This window comes from Peromyscus californicus, unplaced genomic scaffold, assembly GCF_007827085.1.
Source record: "Peromyscus californicus insignis strain IS unplaced genomic scaffold, ASM782708v3 Scaffold_5__1_contigs__length_169319896, whole genome shotgun sequence".
Taxonomy (NCBI): domain Eukaryota; kingdom Metazoa; phylum Chordata; class Mammalia; order Rodentia; family Cricetidae; genus Peromyscus; species Peromyscus californicus.
In genome coordinates this window covers 42,364,510-42,381,630 of record NW_026294573.1, presented here as the reverse complement: position 1 = coordinate 42,381,630, position 17,121 = coordinate 42,364,510, and the positions used below count along the sequence as shown (strand labels likewise).

The following is a 17,121-nucleotide window of genomic DNA, read 5'->3' as shown; positions in this document are numbered from 1 at the left end:
TGCCACTTATTTCCTTAGGGTTTCTTTACTTTCCTTGGGTCCTTAAATACAGATACACTTTTGCTTTCATTCCTTTTACAAATCTAAAGCCACTTTACATATAGATTAAGCATCCCGAATCTGAAATTCAAAATGTTCCAGAATCTGAAATTTGTGTGTTTATACATGTTCACGTGTGTGTATACATATTCACGTGTATGTGTGCACTTGTTTGGAGAGACAAGAGTCCACTCTGTCTTCCGAAATCACTCTTCTCATTTTTTTGAGGCAGGATCTCTCACTAAACCTGGACTTGGCTCTTAACCTCAAAATATTTCATGACAGGTGCAAATTCCAAAACAATTTTTAAAATTCTAAAATGCAAACTACTTCTGGTCTCAAGCATTTAGGATAAGAGATACTCAACCTACACTGACACATACCATATAAGCCTAATGAAAAGTTCATTTAATTATATGCACTAACAGTTTACTGTTGAGTGTGCTGGTCAGTCCATGTCTGTAATCCCAGGATGCAGGAAGCCAAGGCAGGAGGATCATGAGTTCCAAGGCAGCCTAAGCTGATAACAAGATCCTTCATTTAAAAAAAAAAAAAAGTTTACTTAGGAAAGAATAAATTTACTTTCGAATATGTGATGACATTGATGTTAACATCATTCTAGAATGAAACTACCTCTTTTACATATTTACAAAAGAGATAGGCAATAGGCACATTTTAGTGCTTCAGAAACCTAAAATCCAGGGGTTGAAGCCATAGCTGAGCAGTTAAGAGCCCTGGCTGCTCTTGCAGAAGACATTCGTTCTATTCCCAGCACCCACATGGTGGCTTACAACTGTCAGTAACTCCAGTTCCAGGGGATCGAAGGCCCTTTCCTGGCCTCTGTGGATGCACAGGCAGGCATACATGCAGGCAAAACATGCATACATAAAAAAAAAATAAAATACATCTTTAAAAAGAAACCTAAAATCCAAATAAATTAGACAGACTTTAAAAAAAAATCCTCTAGACATCGCTATCAATTGTCAAATAACTGTTTGACTAGCAGGGGTTTTTAATGCAAAGTCATCACAGACCCATTCTTGCTAAGTCTCTGGTTCTAATCTTCCTAGCAACCCACATGTTATAGGCCCAGCTCTTTCCTCACAACCAGTTTCCCCTTTTCCTACTTCCCAAGGCTGTACCCTGTCCTCACTCCTCAAGTCCACTGTGTTCTCCTGGTTATCTTAGACCTTGCTACCTTACAACACACTTCTACTCAGGAACTGTCCTTTCAATCATCCACCCTGCCCTGTTTCTGCAGTGAGGTATCTCTGATACCCTGCACTCACTTGTCTAGTCTTACTATTTACTCTTATAGCCACTCCAATCTGCCTCCTACACTTACCACTCACAGAAACTGTCCTCACTGCAGACATCAGTGATATCCAAGTCCATTAATCCTGAGGGTATGTGTATTGGATCTCAACTGTACAAACCTCTCGCCAGTATTTAAAACTCTCTATGCTTCCCACTTTGGCTTCTAAGACTACCACTTTCTTTGGAGTGGTATTCTTCCACCTTCTTCTACCTCTGGCTGTTGTCTTCACTCTCCTGTATAGGTTTTTTGTTTGTTTGTTTTTTCCTGTCTCTCACTTCCTTAAACATGGCTGTCATGCATTACAATCTCAGCACAATTTCTTTGAAAAGACAAAGCCTAATTTTTCTCCCCATATGTAAAATTTCCATCTATAAGATCATGAGCTGAACCAATGACGAGGATACAGCAGAAATGATGAGAGAGTAACTATAAAAGGATGGTGGCTTCCTACCTGATCTCACTTGGATCATCCTCTCTGGGTAAAGCTGGCTTCCCTGTCATGTTAGCACTCAAGTGTCCCAATGGAGAGGCTACCTGATGAGGAACAGCCTTCCAACAGCCAGCAAGGAACCAAGGCTTTCTGCCAAAGGCAATTCAGAAGCAGCCCCAGCCAAGTGCTCCAGATGACTGCAACCCTGACTAATGTCTTGATTGCAACTTCATGAGACCCTGAGCTTGAAACTCCCAAAGTTCCATCCCACAGAAACTGTGAAATGATAATGTTTGCTGTTGCTATGCTTTAGAGTGACTGGTTACAAGGCAATGAGTAACTAATCCAATGGTATTTTCCTGAATTGTCTCCAAATATAGCCGTTTTCAGTCACTCAATTCTTCCTATGTAAAAAATTACTATCTCTCTTCAGCCCAGATTTCTGTCCCAAACTCCAGACCCTTAACACTTCACTTCAACCCATCAGGCCCCAAAACTACGACCCTTCCCCCATTCATCTTGGCTAGCAGGCCAGAAACTCCAAGGATCTGTCTCAACCTCTAGCTCTGGGAGACAGCAATGCGACTGCCCAGCTGTTGACATGTGTGCTTGGGAGCCAGACTCAGGTCCTCATGCTTGCACAGCAGGCACTTTATAGACTGAGCCATTTTCCAGCTCCAGGTAATCAAGAATTTTATATGCGGATCTTGTTTGGAATCCTGACTCAAAGCAACTGCTGAGGGGATGATGGTCAAGATTGTCAGGAAATCAAATAGACTTCAAATTTGATATCACTAAATTACTACTATTCAACTGTAATAAAGGTGTTTTGGTAACATTTTTTAAAAGAGATATTTTTGGACCATTGAAATGTCCAGAGTAGAGGTACCTGTCATCAAGCCCAATGAACTGAATTCTAACCCAGAACTCACATGCTGGACAGAGAGAACTATGACAAGCAGTCCCCTGACTGTGAGCATGCATATGTACAAGTGAATTGTACACACAATACAATTTTAATTAAAAAAACACTTAAGAATTCTTAATGTTTAATAATATACACAGAAATATTCACAAACTCTAATATAATATTTGGAATATGCTTTAAAATAATCCAGTTGAGCTGGACACAGCAACCTCACCTGTAATCCTACGAGTTTAAAAAGAGCTCTGGCATCAAGCAGTGGTGGTGTACACCTTTAATCCCAGCACTCAACAAAAGCAAGTGGATCTCTGTGAGTTCAAGGCCAGCTTGATCTACAAACGAGTTCCAGGACAGCCAAGGCTACACAGAGAAACCCTGTCTTGAAAAACCAAAAATAAAACAAAACAAAACAAATAAGTTCTGACTACACAGTGAGACTCTGTCTTTAATATATATGTATCTTTAATAATATATAAATAGCCGGGCGGTGGTGGCGCACGCCTTTAATCCCAGCACTCGGGAGGCAGAGGCAGGCGGATCTCTGTGAGTTCGAGGCCAGCCTGGGCTACAGCGCGAGATCCAGGAAAGGCGCAAAGCTACACAGAGAAACCCTGTCTCGAAAAAACCAAAAAAAAAAAATAAATAAATAAAAAATAATATATAAAAATACATTAGATATATATCTATATAGAGAGATATAGATATATAGATATAGATATATATCTCCATCCATCCTCTGGGTGTGGTGACATACATCGGTGATCCCTCTGCTTTTGAGGCAGAGGCAGGAGATCAGAAGCTCAAGGTCATCTTTGGCTACACAAGAAGGAAGGAAGGAAGGAAGGAAGGAAGGAAGGAAGGAAGGAAGAAAGAGAAAGACAGATGGAGGGAGAAAGGGAGGGAGAAAAAAGCTGATAAGAGTATTAATAAACAGGATTAGCCATATGCTGATAACTGTAAGGCTGGATGTTAATAATTCACTATTCTGTCCTCTTTTATATAAGCTCAAAATTGTCTACAGTAAGTCTTTTCAATATTAAAAGTACTTAGAATATGGCTCTTCAGAGCCCTAGGGATGAAGTTCAAATTGCTTAGCATTTCAAATTGAAATGCCAAGAAAGCCTTTCATGATCCACCACATCCCCCACTTCTGCTTGCTTGGCACTCAAGGTCATGTCACTATAGACTTCCAGCCCAAGCTGCATAGCCAACAGGCTCCTTACCTGTCTCTTCCAAAGGCATCCATTCCCTGTGTCTCCAGCCCTGCTCCCTCTCTGCTCATATGCCCATCCTCTGTACTCACCAATCAGGTCACAGCAATCTGGTTTCCTCTTGAAAGCCTATCCTAACCTGCTAAAACTGTCAGGGGTACACCTCTAGGGCCCATACCCCAAACATCATGTGTGTTCCCAAAGCTTTTACCTGCTTCATCCTCCAGCACACTCTAGGTATTACAACAATATGGGCCACTTCCAACTCATTTGCTAACTCTACAGAAAATTATACCAACTCTACCAACTTTCTCATCTTCCAACTCCTCACAAAACTAATTCTCCTAAAATCTTCCTTCCTTTCTCGTCTCTTTTTTATGATCATGATTCACATTAATAGTTGAGAGTTCGCATAGTGGTCTCAAATTTACATCCTTAGCTTCCTCTGGTTATCCCATCTAATGATAAAAATAGAACTTGCTCAAGAGGTGGGGGGGGGAGCGGCGCGGAAACTAAAGGTTTGGCTTAGTCAGTAAAGCGCCTGCCACACAAGCATGAGGACCTAGGACCAACATAAAAGCCAAGCACACCAACCATGCATCTGAAACACAGTGGGGGGCCAGGGGGACCAAGGCATGGAGACTAGGTGGATCCCTGAAGCTCACTGACCAGCCAGCCTAGCCAAATGGATGAGCTCCAGGTTCAATTTTATCTCAAAAAAGCAAGGCTGTAGAGATGGCTCAGCAGTTAAGAGCACTGGCTGCTCTTCCAAAGTACCAGCATTTAATTCCCAACACCCAAATGGAGGCTCAAACTGAAACTCCAGTGCCAGGGAAACTGACTCCCTCTTCTGGCCTTTAGGGCACCAGGCACACACATGATACAAACACATGTGCAAGCAAAACACCTATGTACATAAAATAAAAAAATTTACATAAATAAATATGGAGGAACACAATTGAAGAAGACACTTAATGTCCACCCTCTAGCCTCCACATGCACACACCCTGGCACACACCCATGTGGACACATTCATGTCCCATACATATGCAATTTAAAAAACCTAAAATAATACTAACAATAATACAATGAAACAATTTTGTGCTATCACCCAATAAATCCTTATCTATCTCCAGGCCTGACCTATGACTCCCAACACCTTCTAGAGTCAATCTCTGAGCAGCTCTCAAATAGATCTTTACATTAGTGCTGCTATCCTTCTGGTCTTTTCTGGGCAATACTTCTGCAGATTTCTATTTCTATTGTTGACTTTGTCACACTGATTTTGTGTATGTGTGTGCACATGTGTAGTGTGTATGCATTATGTATACGTGTGCTCACATGTGTGGGGGCACGTATGTGTGTGTGGAGGCCCAAAGTTAACACTGGGTATCTTTTTTGTTTTGTTTTTCGAAACAGGATTTCTCTGTGTAGTTTTGGTGCCTGTCCTGGAACTCACTCTATAGCCCAGGCTGGCCTTGAACTCACAGAGATCCACCTAGCTCTGCCTCCCAAGTGCTGGGATTAAAGGAGTGCGCCACCACCGCCCGGCTTGGGTGTCTTCCTTGATCATTCTCTATTTACTGAGTTAGGGTCTCTGGCTGACCCCAGAGCTCACCAATCCTGCCTGCTCTAGCCAGCAAACTTGCCCAGTGGATCCCCTGCCTCTGCCTCCAGGGTGATAGGATTACAGCATCCATGATGCCTGCTCAGTTTTTACACAAGATGTGGGGATCTGAATCTGGTTTGTGACTGTACAGCACTTTGGTCTCTAAGTCATCTCTCCAGCCACTTATCATATTGCTTTCAAATTATGTTTGGGTATCTGCTCTGCTAGACCAGAAGGAATCATGCCTGCACTCCAAGCATATACACTAATTGTACTATTAAAACGTCAGCCCTACAAAACTGCTTGCTAAATGAACCAGCACTAGAATATACTATATCTAATGATTAAGAGACTGGGTTAAGCTGGGTGTAATGGCGCACACCTTTAATCCCAGAACTCAGGAGACAGAAACAGGCAGATCTCTGTGCATTCTGGGCTAGTGAGACCCTGTCTCACAAGACACACACACACACACACACACACACACACACACACACATCATGAGTCAGACCTAAAAAAGAGTCCCTGTAACAATACAGTAAGCTTTCCTCCAAAATCAAAAATAGTGGGCTGGGGATGTATTAGTGGTAGTATGTTTGCCTAGCATGTGCAAGGCTGTGGGTTCAATCGCCAGCCTGGCAAAGAAAGTAAGAAAGAAATGAAAAGAATAAAGTAAAAAGATCATTCCAGGCTGGAGAGACGGCCCAGCAGGTAAAGGCACTTGCCACCAAGGCTAACAACCAGAGTTCTATCCCTGGGACCAACGTGGTGGAAGGAGAGGACTGGCTGCCTCAAGCTGTCCTGACTTCCACACAGGCGCTCTGTCATGAACCTGCCTGCACATTAACACATACACATGCACAAATGAAAAGTATAAATTTTAATTTAAAAAAAAAAAGGACCATTCCATCCCCAGAGTTTGTTGAATTTTGGTGAAGCTCTAAGCTGAAAAAAGGCTTGGCTGAACCTATTTAAGTTTAATCCCAGTGACTGTGGCTCAATCCGGAGATGATTTAATACTGACTCTCAGTAGAAGCTGACTCTAAAGCAAGAGCAATCTAGTTTAGTTCAGAATTTTCTAGGATAGCCTAGAAGAGATCAACAACCACAGTGTCAGCCTAGAACTCAAGTAATTTTGGAAACAAGGAATAAAGTGACTATTTGCTTCCTTGATTAAAACGTGGCACTCCTGGCAAGTATGTCCTGGGTCAGTGTAGCCATGGCGGCCTGTGTTCTTTTCGCTTTTACCTGCTGCCTACCCTTGGCCCTCCCACATTACCCTGGCTTCCAACACTGGCCTTGGAACAGTCACTTGTCACAACGCTGTGCCCTGTGGGAGTATGAACCAAGCCCAGGACTCTGCAGTCAGCTCGGCGCTTGCACAGATGCCTAGAAGGGTCACACACTAGTATCCCCTGTACAGTGATCACCCCCTTTGACTTAGAGGGAATCAAGAACCAAGTGATACATGTCTTGAAACTCTATGACAAGACTGACCCAGAAAAGCTCTCAGAAAATTCACATTTTATGAAGGATCTGGGCTTTATTGGTTGGGATCAAGTAGAGATTATTATGGTCACGGAAGACAAATTTGGATTTGAAATTCCTGATATAGATGCAGAGAAGGTATTGTGTCCACAAGAAATTGCAGATTATACTGCAAATAAGTAAGATGTATATGAAGGTGTCAGAGCCTTCTTCCTCATGGAGAGTACTCAGAAACTGACAAGTGTCTGAAAGTGGGACCACACAGTGGCATCATCACTGACGGACAGCAGCTCGGTTGGATTTGAATTTAAATTGTCAGAGTGTTTCACCCTTTGAAAAATAAATCCATTAGGAGAAAAATGTGGCACAACCAGTTCAGACAATCTTACTAGAAGGTGTGGCTGTAAGCCATTAGCCACATGCAAATCATGAATAGAGACCCACCAGAACTCTAATGTACTAAAACAGTGTCAGAACTCACTGCCCGAATTTAATCCTACTCTCCTTTTGGTTATCATTTTATTTTCACAAGATAGTGCAATTCTCTGCAAGCAAATAACAGAAGAATTAAGGGAAAATGTTTCTAAACAGCCATTAGTGAGAAATATGATCCCTCCTTCCTCTACCAAGGACGTTTCATAGAATCTAATCTCAGAAGGGAAGATAGTATTAAGGAAAAAAAAAAAAAAAAGAAGTCTATGAAAAACTTCTATTTAGCCAGAAGGACAAGGAGTCCAAGCACTCCTAATCTACAAGGACAAGGAGTCAGGGGGAAAAAAAGAAAGAAAACAAGAAAAAGGAACATTTTGTCTGGGCTAGGAGCTGCCTAGAACCCTAACTTGAGACCTAATCAGGATGGCCCTAGATTCAGACTCACACAAATTTAGGAGTTGAAGAGTAACTTAATTCTATAGTGCCACTAATTGAAATTACTTCATCATGAATATGATGGCTAGGTTCCATGGGATTTGCTGATAATCACATTCACATTTAGTGAAACTTGGTATTATTCTTTGAGTCATGGGATTTCATAATTCTTCAGTTTTTCAGTTTTCCATCCTATATAATCTTAAACAATGTGGTGTGTGTGTCTTTTTTTTTTTTAAGTGTTTTTGGTTTGAGGGGTTTTTTGTTTGTTTGTTTTTGCTTTTGTTTGTTTGTTCTGTTTTGTTTTATTTGAGACAAGGTCTCATTAGGTACCCTAGCCTGGCTTAGCCTTAAAATTTCCCATCCAAAATGTGGAAACTTGGAGGTGACATAGATGGGCCACTATATTCAGCTTTGACCAATGTTTATGTCTCAGGAAAGTTTGATCTTTTAAAATTTATGTAGAAAGAAAGAGGCTAGGAATGTGGGTCGGTGGTAAAGTGTTGACCTAGCATGTTCAAGGCCCTGGGCTCCACAAAAAAAAAATAATAAAGACGCAGAGAAAACATGGGAAGAATGATAAAGGTGATGCTCTTTACTCTTGCAAGGCCACCTTTTCTCCTTCCTGTAGCAAAAGAGCAACTTAATGGGAGTCCTGACTCCACCACTTACTGCTACCTACGTGATCTTGAGCTAATTACTTAAAAGCCCGGAGCCTCGGATTCCAAAACTGTAAAATGGAGACATTAAATGGGGATAATGAATACCTATCTTGCAAATGAATTAAGAGTAAATGAATTAAGGTGCCCACTAGACTACAGTAAAAGCTCTCGAGAAGAGAGGCTGTGCCTACACCGCTGTTGATTCTTGCTGACAAGGAAAGAAGCAGAACAGGAACTCAATGATATTTTTAAATGAATGAAATAAACAATGTATCCCTATTTCTCTCATCAACACTAACTCTTCTCCCATAATTGTATTTCTTCCTTTTTCTTCTATCATTTTCTAAAGCCTTCAAAACATTCTATATTTTGTTCTTCTGCGTGCTTTTCTTTTTCTCACGGGCTATTATTAACCATACAGCTCAAAGAAAGTAGCCCCGTTAGTAATTTCTCTAACACCGCCCACCTTCCATCTCTAATGCGACGGGGGTGGAAGAGGCAGTCAGAACACAGGTTTCACAGTACTTCATCTACCTACCCTGGGCCACTGACTGACTCGTGTCAACAACAGTGAAGTCGCACAGTCGGCCCTCCCCAGAACACAACTTTCAAGGCAACCGCACCATCCCTGTCTACATCTCTGCAAGCAGAAGGAAGACTCGCGCCGAGGGAATCCTCTGCTCTCAAAAGTTACGGAGTCCGTTACACTCGCGTCCCGCTGGAAAGAAGGGTGCATCCTCAGAGTAGGACTGCCGAGTTGGACAGACAGGCGGGATTTCAGAGCCCGTGTTGTTAACGAGGGTCACCTTTGGACCTGACCAGGCTCGTCTGACCACTGCTCCGAGAAGGCAGCGCTCTTCGAACCCCGGAGGAGCTAAGGGGTGCGGTCGGCACCCGGGCGGGGAGCAACAGGGGTCACAGTCTGGATCGCACGGCTGACATGCCACACCGGGACTACGCCCACTCGCACCTCGCCACCGCGCAGACCCCACCTAGCCCCAGTACCACTCCCTGAGGCTCCCGGCTCGCCCCCCCCCCCGGCCCATAAATCAGTCAGCCGGCGCTGCTCACTGGCTGGGTCGGCATCTCCCTCCTGGTCATTGGCTACCCGCACGCAAAGCCCTCCTCCACAAGGGAACCTCGCGTACGGCGGTCCCCACAGCGGAGCACCCCCGCCCCGGCTCCCCGTAGCCCGCCGTCCGGGCAGCGCGGCCTCAGCCACTCACCGTGTAATAGGAGAGCAACCCTGCATTGTAGTCCAACACGAACCAACGGTACTGCCAGCCCTTCATCACGTTAGTCCATTTGCTCAGCGGCCCTTCCACGATGGACGCCATCTTGGGAGCCGCCAATGACAACAAACGGCCTGACGTCAGTCGCCTATATGGCATTCAGCATGCAGGGGGCGGGGCCTCCGAGAGTCTAGGCGGGGCAGGGACGTGAGGGGGCGGGGCCAGGGGCGGGGCCTCCGTGCAGCCCGTGGACCCACGCCCCTGGCAATCAGAGTCAAGCGTGCTTTCTTTCTTTCTCTGCCTATTGTGTGTACTGTGGCGTGTAACGGAGGCCAGAGAGCTGAGAAAGCAAGCGTGAATAATAAGATTATCCAAGCGTGCATGATGGTGTCAGTAGTTCAAAGCCAACTCAACTAAGTGAGACTGTCTCAGGAAAAAAAAAGAAAAGAAAAAAAGTGTAATCTCAGAAAATTATAGTAGAAGAATCGAGGCGCAGCAGTTAAGAGTATGTACTGCTCTTGCTGAAGATCCGAATTCGGTTCCCAGCACCCACTTGAGGAGTGGGGGAGCTCACAACCCATCGGAACTGAGGGCACCTGCACTTGCATACAAATATCCCCACTCCACAGAGAACACACACGCTTAAAGTACATATAATTAAAAATAAACCTGTTTTTTTTTAAGTTCAAGATCATCCTTGGCTACATAATGAGTTCAAGAGTAGTATGGGCTACATAAAACATTTAAAAATTATTCATATAAGAATTTTTTTTTTCCTTAGAGACAGAGTCTCTTTGTAGTCCTGGCTGTTCTGGAACTTTTTTTTTTTTTTTGGTTTTTCGAGACAGGGTTTCTCTGTGTAGCTTTGCGCCTCTCCTGAATCTCACTCTCTAGCCCAGGCTGGCCTCGAACTCATAGAGATCCGCCTGCCTCTCATAGAGATCTGCCTGCCTCTGCCTCCCAAGTGCTGGGGTTAAAGGTGTGTGCCACCACCGCCCAGCTGCTGTTCTGCAACTTGCTGTGGGGACCAGGCTGGCCTTGAACTCACAGAGATCTGCCTGCATCTGCCTTCCAAGTGCTGCCATTAAAGGATATGCCACCAAAAAATTCTTTCTTTTTTCTTCTGTTTTTTGTTTGTTTGTTTTTCGAAACAGGGTTTCTCTATGTAGCGCTGACTGTCCTGGAACTCACTGTAGACCAGGCTGGCCTCAAACTCAGAGATCTTCTTCCCGGATGCTGGGACTAAAGGCATGTACCACCACCGCCCGGCACAAGAATTCTTTTTTTTTTTTTTTTTTTTTTTTTTTTTTTTGGTTTTTTCGAGACAGGGTTTCTCTGTGTAGCTTTGCGCCTTTCCTGAGAATTCTTTTTTTTTAAGAATGCAATGATTGCCGGGCGGTGGTGGCGCATGCCTTTAATCCCAGCACTCGGGAGGCAGAGCCAGGAGGATCTCTGTGAGTTCGAGGCCAGCCTGGGCTACCAAGTGAGTTCCAGGAGAGGCGCAAAGCTACACAGAGAAACCCTGTCTCGAAAAACCAAAAAAAAAAAAAAAAAAAAAAAGAATGCAATGATTGCCAGGCGGTGGTGGGGGGCACACTTTAATCCCAGCACTCGGGAGGCAAAGGCAGGTGGATCTCTGTGAGTTCGAGGTCAGCCTGGTCTACAAAGTGAGTTCCAGGACAGCCAGGGCTGTTACAAAGAGAATCCCTGTCTCGAAAAAAATAAAAAAAAATGCAATGATTGATTGGGAGGTTGAGATGGTTCAGCTGTTAAGAGTACTGGCTGCTCTTGCAGGGGACCCAGGCTGGATTCCCTGCACCCAAATGGAGACTAACAACTATCTGTAATTCTAGTTCCAGAGGATACAACATCCTCTTCTGGCCTCCATGGTACCAGGCTCACATGTGATACACAAATGTATATGTAGGCAAAAATACCCATACACTTTTTTTTTATTGTAAAGAAAAAAAAAAACAGTGATTACTGAGAATTAAACCTAGGGCTTCATGCATGCCAGGCAAGCACTCCACCCCTGCTATATTAATCAAGGTTCTGTAGAATAACCAAACTTATAGAATGAATATATATATATATATATATACATATGAGATTTATTAGAATGACTTACAGGCTGTGGATTCAGCTAATCCAACAATGGCTGCCTATGTACAGAAAATCAAGAATCAGTAATTGTTCAGTCCATGAGGCTGGGATGTCTCAGCTGGTCTTCAGTATATGCCAGAATCCTGGGGAAAAAAAGGTTCTAATACCAGTGAAGGAATGGAATTGCTAGCAAGGGCTGGAGGAAGCAGGAGAAAAAAAGAGAGAGCGATCGAGCTTTCCTCTTCCATGCTCTCTATATAGGCTTCTAGCAGAAGGCGTGGCCCAGACTGGGGGGGTGGCGGTAGTCTTCCCACTTCAAAGATCTGGATTAGAAGTGGATCTTCCTACTTCAAATGATCCAATTAAGAAAAAAAAAATCCCTCACAGGTGTGCCCAGCCATTGGGTTTTAGCTAATTTCAGATACAGTCAAGTTGACAACCAAGGACAGCCATTCTAGCTGCCCTCACTTAAGGAAGCTTGTAGGTCATTCCTCACAGTTCAAAGGACTTCACCCCCAGTGTTCATTTATGTTCCCTTCCACCAGCCATCCCCTAATAACTATGGTCTGCAAATGTAGCTCAGCGGCAGAGTGCTTGCCTAGCATGTGTGAGTCCCTAAGTTCAATTCCCAGAACCGGGAGACCACACTTCAACATATGCTGTTTTGTCCTAAGCACTCTTTTAAGGCTTGGAGAACTTTTGCAGAAGGTAGAGAGGAAGACAAGCATAGACAACAAAATCCATGATGTAGCATATTAAGCGTTGTTGGATCCCTGGGACCCACATGATGAAAGGGAGAACTAACTCCTGAAAGCTGTCCTCTGACTTTCATGTGCAAGTTGTAGTACACACTTGTGCCCGTATATACAAATACACATGCACGTACACAAATAAATAAAATGTAGGTTTTTTTAAGAAAGGAAACTACCCAGCACCACTTTGCTGAGACTTTAAAAAGCTGGTGTAATAGGATATCAATGGATAGGTAAAGTCAGCTGTGAAAATACTAGAAAGATATATATATATACATATATATGTATATATATATAATCTAGAAATGGAGATTAGGTTGTATAGCATTTTTCTTTGTTTGTTTGTTTGTTTTGTTTTGTTTTCTCTTAAGGTTGAAGATACCCAAACAACTAAGGCAGTAGGATCACTATGAGTTCCAAGCTAGCCTGCATTTCAGTGTGAGACCCTGTCTCAAATAGAAACATAGATGAAGATACTGAGAAAATGATTTTGCTTATTTCCAGAGGGGGCAAAATGAAGACACCCTAGAAAAAGGAAGAAGTAGTAGTGCTAAATCCTCGACAGGACTGAGACTCTGAGCCCAAGTGAAGGATCAACAGCATCTAGAAGCAGACATACTCATCCGTGCCAACAAAAAGGAGATAGGAGAGTATGAGTTAGGTGCCAGAGGTGTGGTGATTACATGAGTGTGCTTCCATCTGCCTCTAGTCGAGGGGAGGCTCAGAGCTCAGTATTTAAGGATGTGGACTTCGAAGCCACAGCACGGTAGCACAGTCCTGCACCACATAACAGCATTTTGGTCCACAGAAGACAGAGCATGTAGGACGCTGGTCCCCTGAGATTACAACAGATCTAAACTAGGCAGTTCCCATTATCTAGTGATGTTAAGACTATCATAACGGCAGAGTTCAGACACATTGCTGTATTTGTGATGATGCTGACAGGGCAGTATAAGTCTGTATAGCTTATCCAATTATGGAGAGTATGAAAACTAGACAGTGGTAGACAACTGTGTCATGGGTTTAATGTGTTCATGATATTCACAATCATTATTTCAGAGGATATTCCTAGTTATTAAAAATGAAAAGCTGGGTGTAGTGGTTCATGCCTATAATCCCAACACTGATGGGACCTAGGGAAGAGGCAGGTGGATTGCTGTGAGTTTGAGGCCAGATTAGGCTGAAAAGGAAGTTCCAACCCAGCCTGGGCTACATAGTAAAACCTTGACCTAAACAAACAAACAAACAAACAAAAACAGTGGGAGGTAACGGAAACAGCCTCAGGCAGGTCCTGCAAGGAGGTTTCCAGGAGAAACACAGCTATCATAGGAGGTGACAGCTCCGTGTGTAGTGTCTTCACAAAGACTTGACTGTGGAACAGGACATAGAGGTGGAAGACAGTGATACTGATAGTCTTACTCCAGCTTAAATGCTGTTATGGTTTAGGAGTGAAATGCCCTCCACAAGATAATGTGCTTAAACACTCAGTCTCCAGCTAGTTGTGCCATTTTGGAAGTTTGTGGGACACTCAGGAGGTGAGGCCTAACTCAGGAAGTGGAACGTTGAGTTACAGACCTTGTGGATTATAGCCAGCCTCGGTTCCAGCTGAACACTCTTCTTCCTGGTCCGTGAAGATGTGGAGGAGTCCTTATCCACACGCTCCTTCTGCCTTCGCACTGCGATACACTGTAGCCCTTCAAACCATGAACCAAAACCAATTCTTCCCCCCTTAAACTGCTTCTCGGCTAGTGTTTGGTCACAGAGACTAGAAAAGCAACTGATGTATCGGCTGGACTGTGTAACCTAAGTGTGTTGGATGCCATGTAGATTTGTCTAAGTATGTTTGTGCAATGATCAAATCAATGAATGACCTATTTCTCAGAAAGTATCCCTATTGTGAAATGTAAAATAAAACGACCTTGAGATTCCACCTCACCCCAGTCAAAATGGCTATCTACAAGAAAACAAGTGACAAGAGATGCTGGTGAGCGTGCAGGGGAAGAAGAACCCTTGTTCAGCATTGGTGGGAGTGTAAACTGGTGCAGCCTCCATGGGAATCAGCATGGAGTTTTCTAACAAATTAAGAATAGAACTACCAAACCAGGCATGGAGTCACATGCTTTTAATTCCCACCACTCCTGAGGAGAGGAAGGCAGATCTCTCGGAGTTGGAGACTAACTTGCTCTACACAGCTAGTTCCAGGCCAGCTAGAGTTATAGAGTGAGACTCCCTCTAAAAAGAAATGATAGAATTACCGTATGATCAGCTGTATCACTCACGGGACTATACCCAAAGGATTCTAAATACTATTACAGAGACACTTCCCTGTGCATCTTATTGCTGCATTATTCACAATATGAAGAAAATGGAGTCAGCCTACATGTCCATCAGTAGACATGAACAGATACTGAACAAGTACATATACACAATGGAATCTTACTCTGCTATATAGAAAAATGAGGGTTGGGGAGATGGCTCAGCAGGGAAAGGCCACACCTGACCATCTGAGCTCAACCCCTAGGACCCAAAGTGTAGACAGAGAGAACTGACTCCCACAAGTCGTTCTCTGACTTCCACACACATGCCGTGGCACAAGCACACACACACACACACACACACACACACACACACACACACACACACAAAGTGTGAGGGAAAATGAAATTTCCAGCAAAGTGGGTAGATCTAGAAATTTCATTAAAAGAGATAATCCAGACTCAGAAAGATGAATACCACATGTTCTCTCTCATGTGTGGATCCCAGATTTTAATTTTTATAGATGTATGTAAGCATCTATGGGTGTGGATATAGATAATAAAACTAGAAAGGGGACCATGGCAGGGTTAAGGAAGGGGGAGGGAGAAAGAGAGCAGTAGAATGTGATATGAGAATAGAAAGAGGACTACTTCTGGGAGGAAGGGTTCAAGGCAGGGAGTGGGGAAATGGGGAGAAAGATCAATGAAAATAAAGTGTGTACATGTGCATGTTTGCCTGGCGTGCGCAAAACCCTGGGCTCAATCTTCAGCACTGCGTAAACGAGGCATGATGCTGTGTGCCTGTGATCCCAGCACTCAGGAGGTGGAGACAAGAGGATAAGAAATGTAATCTAAATTCAGCTATAGATCAAGTTCAAGGTCTGCCTGGGCTAGACACATCAAAAGCAATTAGAATTACAGCCAAGTATGGTGGCTCTAATGCTTGTGATGCCTGTAATATCAGTACTTGGGAGGCAGAGGCAGGAGGATTGCCATGAGTTGAAGGTCAGCCTGGGTTTCATGGTAACTTCATTCCATGTTGCCATCCTGAGTTACAGAGTGAGATCTTACCTTAAACAAACAAACAAACAAACAAACAAAGCTGTAAGCTATGTTTGCACTGTATGAGTTTTTCAAAAATGCTTTGTGGGGCTTCAGAGTTATCTCAGTGATTAAGAGCATGTACTATTCTCACAGAGGACCCAAGTTCAGTTCCTAGAACTCAGTCTGGTCTCACAACTAACAGCCTTTAACTCCAGATCCAGGGTATCTGATGCCCTCTTCTGGCCTCCTTAGGCACTGCACTCACATTCAGAAACCCATATGAGTTTGTGCTCAGACACACACATATATACATAATTAGAAATAATTTTTAAATAGTGTCATCAACCTCCAAGTCTGTCTGAGCTTTCTTCAGGGTCACCAGGCATCAGAAGGCTTTGCTTAGCCTCAGCTGTGGAAAAAAAAAAAGATTAACAAGATAAGGCAGGAGGAAGGGCCTGGCTCCTAAGACAAAGTCTAGGTCATAGCGCTTTGTCTACATTCTACACTCATCAGCTAAAATTAAATATGGTGGAGACACACTGGTCTCGTTCTGACATTCTTCTGTGATAGGGCTTGTCTGAAATGAAAAGACAGCTAAAGTATAGAGAAAAAACAAAATTAGATTCAGAGGTAAAGAGAAGAGATAATGCTAATCATTACACACTATAAACTCTCTGCAGACAGGAATCACAGCTAATAGATTCTACCATTTGGAGGATCAGTAATCATTTTGTTTGGCACTGGGATTGTACTCGGGGCCTGAGTATGCTAAGGCACTCTACCATGGCCGAACACTACTAGCCCAAAATGTCATTTTATTTGTTTGTTTTGTTAAGATGGAAGTCTTGCTATATAGTGCAGGCTGGCCTTGAACTCATGATCCTCCTGTCTCAGTCACACAAGTAGTGGGGATTACAGGCCTATAGAAAAACACCTGAATCCAGGATAAGACTTTTTTTTTTTTTTTTTTTTTTTTTTTTTTGGTTTTTCGAGACAGGGTTTCTCTGTGTAGCTTTGCGCCTTTCCTGGAACTCACTTGGTAGTCCAGGCTGGCCTCGAACTCACAGAGATCCGCCTGGCTCTGCCTCCCGAGTGCTGGGATTAAAGGCGTGCGCCACCACTGCCCGGCTTAGGATAAGACTTTTTAAAAGTGTGTGTGTGTGTGTGTGTGTGTGTGTGTGTAGAA

At 43.5% G+C, this 17,121-nt stretch overlaps 1 protein-coding gene across 9 annotated transcripts in view; it reads right to left on the bottom strand.

The window, feature by feature from the left end:
• Osbpl9 (oxysterol binding protein like 9) overlaps positions 1-9,908 on the bottom strand; it is a 145,080-nt gene extending 135,172 nt beyond the window's left edge. For all 9 annotated transcript variants that reach the window (XM_052715064.1, XM_052715065.1, XM_052715066.1 and 6 more), the window contains exon 1: positions 9,776-9,908. In XM_052715064.1, coding sequence (XP_052571024.1) covers positions 9,776-9,886 — 111 coding nt within the window. In that variant the 5' untranslated portion in view covers positions 9,887-9,908. The remainder of the gene's footprint in view (positions 1-9,775) is intronic.
• Between the last annotated feature and the right edge of the window lie 7,213 nt (positions 9,909-17,121).